We start from the raw sequence: 12,664 nt of genomic DNA on the forward strand, positions 1-12,664 counted from the left end.
GTGGATTCAGGAGAAGGCCAGCATCAGCCTGATGTCATAGAGAGTGCTGGACTGTACCAGCACAGAGTTTGTTTTTCACCCTACCATTGGGTCATTGGCCATGGGCTTCTCTTCTTGAGGGATATAATCTTCCAGCGGAGTCCTGCAAGATACAGGAAATCCTCCAGAACAGAGTGCAGCTGTGAGCAGTTAACATCCACAGGCTGGGTGCTGGGTGCTTGGGATGGGTGTACTGGCTGGGTGAAGGGAATCTGGAAGGGGAATCAACCATCATCTAACACAGACATAATTTATTTGTATTATTTTAAGTATATAAACCCACTAGAATCAGCTCCTGAATACACAAAGTGTTGTGGAACAAATGAGTGTTTAATATTGTGTGCCTGTCTCTCCCTAACTGTCTCCGCCTAATTGGAAGTTAAGCTCTGTAAGATCAGGTCTTGTCCTGTTTAGTTTGCAGATAATTCTTTGGTTCTTAGAATAGTCACAGACACACAGTAGGTATTTGTTGAATAACATCTGTGGAATGAATGAGTGAGACAGATCCAGAACCCCCGTCTCCTGAATTTTGTAGCATTGCTTTGTTAGGAATTGGTACTCCTGCCAGTCAGTCAGAACCACATCTGACTGCTGCTTGTACAGTGGCTGACCCAAATAGGGGGTCATTTTTCTCACAATACAAGAAATCTGGAGTGGGGCAAATCCAGGTATGGGAGAACACTTGGCTTTATTATTTATAATCCAGGAGCCGTATCTCCTTTGGCTTTCCCATCCTTTGCATGTGACTTTTATCCTCATGTATGACACAGTCACAGGATGGCCCTTCCATCTCAGTCTGGATTCCATTCTGGTGTGTGTGGCGGGGGGAGATGAAAAAGGAAGGAGCAGGAAGCAGCAGCACCTGTATCAGGAAAACAGAAACGTTCCAAGAAATCTCTAGCAGATTTCTATGTAGATGTCCTTGTCCAGAACTGGGTTATCGGGCCACTCCTGAATGCAAGGAGTCTGAGACTATGAGCAGATTGGCTGGTGACATTGCCACACAGGACAAAAATAGGATTGTGTTAGGAAGGAAAGAGGGAATAACGGGTGTCTGCCACTATGGCAAAACTACAGCAGGCCCATGGGTGTATGAAAACAAATACCCAACAGCAAAGAAGGCAACATTCAAATAAAAATGGAAAATAGTTTTAAAAACTCGAAATCCCTTCTTTTCTCTTTTTCTGCTTCTCTGTCCTTTTATTATGACTTTCCTAGCAACCAGAGGTGAAGTTGTCCCCAAAGTCAGTAGGCAGGAAATACTTTAAACGTGTTTTAAAACAGATCAAAATGAAGCTGTAACTGAGGCACTTGCTTACAGTCCTTTTTTTCAACAAAATTCTTGTACCACTGTTTATTTTCATCCTAGTGGCCTGGTATTCCAACTGTACACTAGTGAGTGTGTAGGCTGGTCACCTTTTAAATTCTTTTTCTCTACAGTAGGAAATTCAGCCTCCTGCAATGTTTCTGCTAGTGTTGTCGTTACTATAGGAGACTCCTAGCTGCTATTGTGCCTTATAGCGAGTCTTGGGTTTCTCCATGGAGAAGCTTTTATTATTTCCAGACTCTTATTGAACCCATTATGAGGCCATGGAGACAGGATGAGAAATAAAAATGACTACGTTGTGCACTGGGCTGTTATTCCTGAATCTTTACAATTGAAGTGGAGAAAGAAAACACGTCCAAAAAAATAATTTAAGAGGCATGGCTGGTTGGTTGTCTCATTTGATCCCAGGAGTCCTGTAGTTCATGCACAAATATGAAAAGGACCACGTAAGTAAATTTTAGTGACATTTTTTAGTTACAAATCTCCTGCTGACAAAACCACCTTTCCCATTAAGGGTCATCTGGGTGCACAATTATTTAAGGGTTGGCCGTTCTAGAGTTCTGAATTTCCATTTACAGTGGAGTTCTTTCTCTGAGTGGTTGATCATGCTGGGTTTGAAGTGGTGTGTTGATATTTGTGTGCCTTTGTGTTCCCCATTCATGAAATTGACTGTAGTTTTGCTTGTGTTGATGAGGAGGCACCAAGTCAAATATCCTGGTCCCAACAGGGTAAGAGATCATTTCTGCAAGCAGATCTGTTAGCTAAGTTCATCAAGGGGTGTAACAGTTCCTTTCAAAGAGTAAGACTATTGCTAATTAGCCAGATATTGTTTGTGTTGTTTGTTTGGTACAGCTTGTTTAATGCAATATCATATATTATTATCCAAGTGAGCTTCCCATGATGATGTTAACTTGTTATACACCCACATAAAATACGTTATTCTCTGGTTTTCTTATTAGATTTACTAACATGCCATTGTTGTACCATTAATGTTTAACAGCCTAGGAAGAGGAAAGAACATGCTATTATACAACTCTTGGCAAAGCCAACACTGATGTAGAGAAGTCATTAAGCTTCGGGAAGTTTTTACTTTCTTGTACCCAATTTCTTATCATTAATACATGGTTTGTATTCCTCCCAGGCCCCCTGATTTTGTGAAAGAAATAGAAGGAGAGAAAGGGGGAGGGGAGCCAGGAAGAGTCACAAATGAGATCGAGCCATTTCTAGTGCCTGTACTTACATCAGTGATTAATCAAACTAATGGGGAGGTCTAATTCGGTGCTTTGCTACCCTTAAGCCCTGTAATTGCGGTGTCTCTGAACCCAAAGGAAACACGTTGCGCTCTGCATGCCTAGGCGCATAGCTTTTAAATCTTCATAACTCTGTAATTACTACAGTGCTTTCCTTCAAATCTGGCTCAATTTCACTTCCTTAATGATCACCACAATCTTGATAAAGGTTGAAGTTTGCTGCTTCTGCTGCTCACAAGGACTCAATCCCAGACTGATAATGTGAGTTGTAGATTTTACTCCCTCAAGTTTCTCTCCAAAAGAGCTGATTTATTACAGGACCACCACAGTCAAAAGCACTTCCTCCAGGTCAAGGCCAGCACTGAGTGTTTTCATCACAGAAGCGTGGTTGGGGAGGAAATTCTGAACGGTTAAAAAGTGGTGGGAGCTTATGAACCCCTGGAGAATGCCCGTTCAGTTTTATTAGCACCCTGTACCCCAGAGACTGTGGTTCATAGTACCCAATTAAAGACTTTTCTTTATAGGAAATATATTAGAATTCTTCCACTTCCTCTTTATAACTGAGCCCTGCCAAACAGTGAAAATTATAAATCAGCTATTTTTTTAACAGAAAAAAAAAATCAACATAATTTCCACATTGTTTCTCCTACCGCCTAGTTTTAAAGGTTTTTAAAAGACTTGTTGGGAATGCCATTTAGTGATTCTAGTCAAAAGCGCATTTTCTCTTGCAGCTGGCTGGAGGGTGTCTTAATTTTAGCCACTCTGCTTCATCTTGGCTTTGGTCTTCCCGTTTCTAAGCTGTGAGAACAGCGCAGAAGCTTGTGTTGTCTTTAGAATCCCTGCTCTAGTCTGTGTTCCCCCTAGACGGTGTTAATCGTTCTGGGATTCTGAATAGCACCTAATTCTTATCTCTATTATAGCTTGCCTGGCATTGCACTACAATTATTTGTTACGCGTCTGTCTACCCCACTAGACAGCACCCTTTCAGAGTAATATTTATGTCTTCTTTCTTTTTATAATCTCCGGCATCTCACAGAGGCCTGAGCACCCAGTAAATGTTTGCACTCAGTAAATGGAAGCATCCGGTGAATATTTGTTGCATCACCAAAGGAACGAATAAGTGAATGAAACTCCATTGTTTTTTGCTATCACCATCTGCTTTAACTCTGTCAGTTATTTTGAGTTATGTATTTGCAGTTCTGACTAGATCCAGATTTGGCATGTTTAAAATTATATTCAGTTGTAAAATGTGAGGCTAGGATTTTTGAAGATTAGAAAGAAGTAAGAATTTCTCCCACAGGAAACAATGTGAGTAATCAACAGTTCTCTGCACAGGAAGATAAAAAGGCTGGTTGGAACAGTCTTTTTATTCACAGTCTTTGGCATTTTGGGAAAACCATTTTAATAGCATTATTTTTTTCTGCCCAAGTTTTCCTATCAATAAAATGCAGGGAGAAACCCCTGTCCTTCACACTTGATAGACTAAATGAAGATTTTTAAGGAAGAAAAGCAGAAGCTGAAACAAAGGAAGACCTTCAGTGGTGGTATATAGTTTTTTCTCCCTCAAAACTATACACATGGTAGTTATCAATATATGTATAAATATATTTGAGTATGGTAGCTTAATATTTTGATGTATTAATGAATGTATTTCTCTCCCAGTGTTTCCTGGGAATACCTGTACACAAAGCCACATTCAAGGTTCCTGAACGGGAACAACTTGGACTTCAGAGTTGCAAAAAGTAAGTTATGAAGGCTTTGGACATCATAAACCACACACATGGAAAAATGCATGCTTCCTCATTCAAGATAGCATACAACCATGGCTGTGAGCTCCCTCCATGAGCCAGCAAAGCAAAAGGAAAGGGGGATTTGGGGACTCTCAGAGCTCAACAAGTAACAGTAAACTTGGGCGAACCTCTTGGGAAGCCTGATGATGGTGGCCTCCTGGTGTGGGGGAGAAAGCGGTGAGTAACATCTTTCTGTGATCCTTTAGTCTGCTATGTGTGTGAGCTCTTTCCATGTTTTGAGGCTCTCTCAAGCTTATCCTTTATTTTTCCCTTAAGGTATTGTTCTGCACTGTAACTTTATTTGTAAGTGTACTGTAAGTATTGGATAGCATGAGCTCTGAAAAGTTTTCTGCTTCAGTGTGAACCACATGACTCTCCAACAATTTCCCAAGAATGACAACCTCACCCTCCTCCTCCTCCACTCCTTACCACTCAGTTTCAGATCTGCTCTTCTTCCTTCATAAGATATTGTAACATTGCATTTTATGTACAAAATGTGTTTATTTACTTTCAAATTATAGGGCTTCACCTATGTAAAGTTGCTATATATTTCTATCTGTTAAATGGTTTAAGTAACTTAGGTTGGGATGGAATGCTCATAATTTTCCCAACAAAATTAATGGAAATATTTTTTATTTAACAGGTTTTTATTTAGTGGCAGGGCTTTTAAGGAGTGAAGTAAATTGATTACATGAGGAATAGGTGCAGTTAGGTAGAGGAAAGGACACTTGAGTCACTCTTCAGCGATTATGCTAACATGCCCCATGTATCTCCTGGCATTTCTTAGAAATAACTAAGAAATATTTTCAAGTATAATAATGATAGGATATTCAAATCAATTTTTAGTGGAGAGTCTTTTAGGAATCTCTGCTTTGCGGCTTGTAAGATTCTATAGGAAGCCTCACTAGGTTCGGTGGAGGCATGAGGACAGCCAGGTTGAGGACAGTGGTGCCTCAGGACACTCTCAATGACAATCTTCGAGTTCAGCAAAGCCCTTCTTCCTTCTGGGCTGGAGCAGGCAAGTGGGGCGTGGTGACACAGACAGGATCTTTCATTCATTTTACAATGGCATGCAGTTTATACTGACCAGACATTTGAATTTATGTGCAAATTGTGCTGGCCTTTGAGCTGCATGAATGACTGCTGGGAATTAGGCAATGAGGTCATTTTTAAAATGCTGCCTTTCCCTTCTATTTTGGCTGCAAGTGCATGGTAAGTAAACGTGTACGGGAATAGTGGGGAGGTGGTATGATTGGGAGAGATCATCACACACATAACAATCTGGTGTAACAGTCAGGTGCAACAATCTGGCTTCAGAAAGTAACCTTGACTTCAGCAGAACTTTTTGTGGGAAAACTTGGAGTAAAATGTCACAATCCAGGATTTAAACAAGAAAGAAACAGCTTCTGGGTGTGCTGAAAACTCATCAGCTTAAGAGCATTCACATATCCCATCAGGATTACATGTGGTTGCTACCCTTTTTAAAATTTCGGTATTTTAGTTCTAGAAAGCAAGAACCAAACCCAAAAATGTGTGTTGGCGTGTGTGTGTGTGTGTGTGTGTGTGTGTGTGTGGTAATCTACATGGGAGGGACTTGAGTTGGGAAAAGGGTAGGATGGGGCCAGCAGGCTGTCTTGAAGCTGCCTTCCCAAAGCTAGCAGTTTTTATTTAGATGGTGTCACTAATGTATAACAATCATAACATTTTCTAAAGATACCTTTATTCATACCTTACAGAGGACTGAGAAAACATCAACCAAGAATACCAATGAATACGATCATTTGTATTAGTTTTATTTTTGGCGACTTTGAAGGAGTCCACCTTTCCTCCCAAGTAAAACAAAGACAAAAACATAATGTGTGCTTGGAAAGGTCACTGGGGACCACCAGCAAAGGGAGTGGAGGGAACAGGGAGAATGAAGGAGATCAAAAGCCAAAATTAAAGATTTTAAAAATTTTAACCAAAGGGCTTTATTAGCATACAAGTCAGAGTTGAGGAGATTACAAAGAGGGCACTCCTTTTTGCATCCTTGAACTGTGCTTTGAAGCATTTTGAAATCTCGGCTTGAATCTGAGCTGATCACTTGGGGGCAGACACTAAGATAGCTGGCCTGTTTTTGAGCTTAATTACCCCCTTGAACCCTTTCTCTCCTGGGCCTTTGCCCTTCCTTTCTGATCACTTCTCTTGGGGGCCCTGGAAAGAACTTGCCAATAATCTGCAACTCCCTTTAGGAGTGAGAGTCCCACACCACTAATTCATTGCCCCTGTCAGTGCTGTGCCCACTCCACTGGTGCCCTTGCTATTAATAGGACAGCACTAGGTAAGGGAGAGCGAAACGCAGGGAAGCCTGTTCGTACAAGGCTTGCTAACCAGATGCCTTTAATACCCCTCATTGTTCTCTATGCTTCCATGTGTTTAGGGAGAACGGTCTGGCTTGCCTATCCAGCAGAACTCATGTTCAGAATTTTGAACGTATTAAAAAGTCAAGCTCAATTTAAAAACAGCTAGCTTAATGCTTTTCAGATTTGTGAGATAAAAAATAAATCTTAAAAGACCTTGTTCTAAAATGTTCTTTTCTTTCATTTTTTATTTGGAAACAAAACCAAATTTAAAGTTGCAAGAAATGTACAGTGAACCCCGATACACCCTTTACCTAGACTCACTATTTTGAACATTTTGCCACATTTTGTTTCTTTCTCTCTTCATACATACACATCATTATTATTATCATTCTTCTTGTTGTTACTGAAACATTTATGTGTACCTTGCAGACATCATGGCCCTTTACCCCCAAAACCTCAGCCTGGATCTTTCATGAACAAGGACATGTCCTTGCCAAAAATTTTGTTTTTTTAGGTACAATAAGACAAGGGTTTGTTGAAGCCTTTAAAACCAAAGCGTGGGCCAGTCCAAAGTGCTGACTGTTGGAGCCTCCTCCCTCTTCCGCTAAAGGCGGGGAGGGAGGAGAGGAGACACCACCGCAGGTCTGGAGGACTTTATTGTTGCCATAAAACATATTTTTTCCATGTTCCTTTTAGAAACACGAAACGAGGCTGCATTCCCAAGATCTGGCCTGTGGCTTTAAAATAAAAAATATTTTTACAGTATACTTTTTGGAGGCATGAAAGCACGTGTTTTATTAACAGTTCCCAAACTCTTTTTGCGTTTTAGGCTAACGGCATACAGCCCGCAGCCTGCTGCAATCGAAAATGCATGCCTTTTTAGAAATTATAACTTTCAGTTAACTGATGGGGAACAGTTTCCCTTCTTCTGTAAATCATCATCTCTCTGATGGAGAACTTTAAAAATCCAGTGTATGATCAGCACAGTAGGGTGACGAGGAGGTAATGCTGTTTATCTCACCTAACGTGCAATGAGTTTTGTAAGCAGTTTTCTGGGAATTTTGCTCATTGGTGATTTGGGTCTCATTCATGGTATTCGATAGAGACCGTGCCCAAGGCAGGGGGCCCAGTGATGCCTGGGAAGGCTTATAAACAGCACTCTGGCCGCTCTGGCCACATGGAGATGCACCCACACCCTTCGCCCTCCCCAGTTGTCTCATTGCGCTCACAGAGCCCAGGGATCTCAGAGGAGCAGCCCAGTTTTCCCTGTAAGAACCCAAAGGTCTTGTACAGAGCTGGTATTCGGCGAAAAACTTGCTCCAACACGCCAAATCTGCCGCATCCCCAATACCCCACCCTCTTCCTCTGTGCTCACTACCCACACTCCTACTCCCAACTTGAGGACTCCCCGCCCCCACCACGCCGACAGTCTCAATTCCAACCCCTTGCATGTGAGGAAGGGTCTTTGCGCCTTAACGTTCCCGGCGCGGCGAGGCCACCAGTGACTCCCAGCGGCTGCACAGGGCGCTGCGCCCCCCTCGCCCCGGCCTCCCCCGCCCTGCGTCCGCCCCGTCACCCCCGCGCGGCCTCCTGCGCCCGGGCTGGAGGCAGATTCCTCTCTCCGGGTTTTCAGATCGCTTTTCCTAAGCCTCCTCCCCGCCCAGCTAGGGAGAGAGATCCCGGGCGCAATCGCTCTCCGGAGCGGCTGAGGGGCGCGGGGGAGAGGCCTGCGCCGGGGTACTTTCAAACTGAGGCGCGCGCACACACTCACATCCACCCACCCACACATCCACTCACCCACACACACACAGACACACGCACGCCCATTTATATAGGCGGTGGCGACGGCAGTGGCCGGGGTGGCGACGGCGAGCATAGAAACGATGGAGCTGAGCCAGTCGACCCCGGTTGGAAGCAAGTGAGAAGAAACCAGGCGCACCCCTAAATTTCTGTGCGGGGCGCTTGTCATCCTCCCCAGGGAACGGTGCACCCCAAGGAGGACTGGCTGGACTGATTTGCTAGGGAGAGGGCGGGGAAGAGGAGGCCAGTTGAGCAGAGGAGCCCCCGGCATATCCCGACTGCCGGATCGCGCCTTTGCTGGACTCCTGCCCCCTCTCTGTTCAGGTGGGCGCGCCCGGTCTCCAGCTCACAGGGGCGCTCGGAGGAGACCAGAAAGTCGCCGCCCGGCTGCGCGGGATGCCTTTCGCCAAGCGGATCGTGGAGCCGCAATGGCTGTGCAGGCAGCGGCGCCCTGCGCCCGGCCCAGACGCGGACTCGAGCGGAGGCAGCGCTGAGCTGCCGCCGCCCCTGCAGCCGCCCGGCCTGAGGGACCGGGACGAGGTCGAGGCGTCAGGGCCAGAGGAGCCAGCCTGTGCGGCCCCCGCACCTCCAGGGCTGCCACCGCCGCCGCCGCCGCTACCCGCGCCGGCCGACCAGGCTCAGCCGCCGGACGGAGAGGCGTCCGTGGCTGGCGAGGAGAGCACGGCGGGGGTCCCGGAGGCGGCGCCCGCCGCAGCCGAGGCGTCCTCGGCGGCGGCTGCGGCCGTGCTGCTCATGTTGGACCTGTGCGCGGTCAGCAACGCCGCTCTGGCTCGTGTCCTCCGGCAGCTCTCGGACGTGGCCCGGCACGCGTGCAGCCTCTTCCAGGAGCTTGAGTGCGACATCCAGCTCACCCACCGCCGCGTCTGGGCGCTGCAGGGCAAGCTCGGCGGCGTGCAGCGCGTCCTCAGCACGCTGGACCCTAAGCAGGAGGCAGTGCGTGAGTACCCGCGCCGTCCGCCCGCAGGGCTCTGGGTTTCCACGCCGCATCCTCGCGCCCTCCCCAGCAAAGGCAATCCCAGCTCCGTGGCGCCGCGCCCGTTGCAGCTTGCACCTTACTCTCGCCTTCCCACCCTTTCCATCCCCTGGGACCCACCCCAATCCTCCTGGGACTGAGTGGCTGGGCTGGACTCCTTTTCTGTGATGCAGACGTGGACGGTGGAAAGTTAAAAGGGCGACCTCTGAAGTCGCAGGCAGCGTGGGCTGAGAGGGAGCAGAAAGGGAGCGTTTATGGGAGCACAAGAGGCAGAGAGGGTCTGTCCTTCACCTCCGGGGCTCGCCTTTCACGTCCTTCATGGGGGAGGGGGGGTAAGGAGGAGTGTTGCAAGTCCTGTGGTTTCCTGAAGCCCAGACAGGAGCCCTAGAGTCCACCTCATGCATGTTCGGGGTTGGGGGTTCCAGGAGTAGTGAGTGTCCTTTTGCGACTACTGCAGCACCGCGCCGTTTCGTCACTCGCTGTGACCTCAAGTGCTGCCCCGAGCTCCGAACTTGTGCCTTGCCCTCGTGTGCGACTTAGTGTGGCGCTGCTCGCCTCCTAGAGTGAACTTCATAGTGCTTCTACCGAAAACCCTTGTGGCCCAGAGGGGCCGCGGGGAAGGCCAGGAGGGATGAGGGTGGGAGTGTCAGGGGCCCCGGGGCGATAGCGGAGACCCCTGGGCATCTTTTCCGCTCTGAACAGCCCAGGGTTCCTACTAAATGGCTCTGTGCCATCTGGCCCCAGAGGATCCCACCGGCTGTCTTCCTCTGCAACACCGGTGCACTGTCGCCCAAATCTACTGGCATGTGGACTTAGGTATGATCTAGTCTGCTAGGCGGGCTGCAACGAGACGACGAGGAAAGAGGTCTAGCAGAACCCTGGGCTTCTTTGCTGTCCGTTGACTTCGTTCTTGCGACACCCAAGGGCTCCTAATAAATAGTCTATGTCATCTGCCTTTCGAGGGCAGTCCCATTGGCGTGCGATCGCCCAAATCTGGCGACGGTAGAATCATTTAGGAACGACCCAGGAGGTAGACAGGGGCGCTGGGTTGGCGCGACAGTTCTTTGGCGCCTAGTCCGGCTGCGACGCTCGCGGCGAAGGTGATGTCAGCGACTCTGACTTACGTAAGAAGCTTCCTCGGTTGCTGCAGCAGCTGTGCCGGTGCGCAGTGGCCTAGGAGCGCGCGGGGCGGAGGCGCTTTCGTGGCATCCTTCCCTGGGGATTTCCGGGCACCTCTGCCCTACAGCCCAGCCCAGCCTCCTAGGGGTCCCTGCCGCCCCCCCTTCCCCCGCCGCGTGTTCTATCCCTCTTCCTCTCCTCCGAAAAACCCTTTGAACCCCGTCCCCCGAATTCACTGTTTTTCTGCAATAACAATAATAATAAGCGTAATGAATAAATGATGTGCTCGATCGGTTTTCGCAGCTATAAATGACCCGGAGTTGGGTTAATGACTGGTTGTTTAAAAGGGCAATTCCAGGGATGAGTTCTGGAAAGAATTAGGACTGCCGTAGGCCAAGTCGTATTTTACTTTTGGGACTTGAAATGAGCGCTTTAATCCTGCCTCCTTTTTACCCTAAACCACACAGCAGGGACAGGCCCTTCACTTTCAGCAGCGCTGATATCTGGGGAGTGCGGTTGTAGGGAGTGATGATTTCACTTCAAAAGAACTGGAGGGAAGTTTTGCAGACTGTTGAGTGGTGCATACATTTCCCGTGTGTGTGTGTGTGTGTGTGTGTGTGTGTGTGTGTGTGTGAGAGAGAGAGAGAGAGAGAGAGAGAGAAAGAGAGAGAGAGAGAGAGAGAGACCTCTCCTTAAGTTAGATATTTCTCAGGAGTGAAACTAACTGCCAGAGCAGAATGTGCCCACTTATTTCCCTCTTTAGATGCAGCAGTGGGCAGTTATGTACCTGGAATGTATCAGAGTTCTTTCAAGTCCTTTTGACTGTTTGGGGTACAAACTAATAGATAATAGAGATGAGAGAGGATCTTGAGTATATGCATATAGTTGGTGAATATATACTCTATTTATACATATTTGTTATACATGAATAATAAAGATGGGGCTAATTTCTACCTGGGATAAATTTAAAGATCTCTTATTATCTTAAATTTTATTTTTTAAAATGCTGTCTCCACACTTGATGTCCAGAGCTCTCTCTTCTCTTGTCCATTTAAATTTGGGATGGCATTGTTCTTGTTTGATGTCATAAAAGGCGTTACCTTTGGGAGAAAAAGCACACTGTGTCTTGGTTCGACTTTCCTAGAATGCAGAGCCTGAGAAAAGGATTTCGAGGCAAGTAATTTATTTGGGAAGGGTTTCCCGGAAGCACAGAGAGGAGATGGGGAAGTGAGAAAGGGAAGGGAGGAAAGAGGAAAGCCAATACGCTATGTAAACTGCTTAGCACTGTGGGCAACTGGGGTTCAATCCAGCTGGTGACCCTCTGAGCACACACCTCAAACGTTCCACTAAAAATTAAGAAAGTTGGAGTATTTATGCACCAACTTCTTCCTCTCAGAGATGGAAAGTAGAACCTGGAGCAAGAACTTCATGGCTTTTGGCTCCTGCCCCACACATGGTCCCAGGATGCTCCCAGGGCCAGGTAGAGAGATGCAAAAAGCCTATGATGTGCACAGGAATGTTGACAGGGGTCTTCTGGGGAGGGCAAAGTAGCTGTGGGTAGGGCACCAGTGACATCAGCTGCATTAGATATCTTTCTCCCTTTAGTATTGCTCAGTCCTAGGGGAGTTTCAAAGGGAGAGGAAGCCTAAAAATAAACCTTGATTTTTTTTCTCTTACTTTGAGGGTGCCTTCACACCCGCTGTAGATCCTTCTCACCCAGCTCACCATTCCCCTGCACAGTCTGCTTGCTATTTCATCCTCGGACTGCTGCTTTCTGTTGCCCTGAGACAGGCTGTGGGGCTTCTTGTAGGGGCAACATGATCTCACGGACACTTTGGAAGAGTCACTCTGGAAGCAACTTTGGAGGCTAGCAAACCAGTTAGACACTGTGACTGGTGATGGTGGCTAGGACTAGTGAGGTAGCAGTAGAGACAGTGAGAAATGGTTGTATCCTGAATTCATTTTGGAAATAAGATTGCCAGGACTTACTGATTTGATTGGGT

At 47.0% G+C, this 12,664-nt stretch overlaps 1 protein-coding gene across 2 annotated transcripts in view; it reads left to right on the top strand.

Moving 5' to 3' along the window:
* The first annotated feature begins 8,417 nt into the window (after window positions 1-8,417).
* Window positions 8,418-12,664, top strand: part of NHS (NHS actin remodeling regulator) — a 368,567-nt gene continuing 364,320 nt past the window's right edge. For both annotated transcript variants that reach the window (XM_002762666.6, XM_002762667.6), the window contains exon 1: window positions 8,418-9,506. In XM_002762666.6, coding sequence (XP_002762712.1) covers window positions 8,945-9,506 — 562 coding nt within the window. In that variant the 5' untranslated portion in view covers window positions 8,418-8,944. The remainder of the gene's footprint in view (window positions 9,507-12,664) is intronic.

The sequence above is a fragment of the Callithrix jacchus genome, chromosome X (assembly GCF_049354715.1).
Source record: "Callithrix jacchus isolate 240 chromosome X, calJac240_pri, whole genome shotgun sequence".
NCBI classification, from domain to species: domain Eukaryota; kingdom Metazoa; phylum Chordata; class Mammalia; order Primates; family Cebidae; genus Callithrix; species Callithrix jacchus.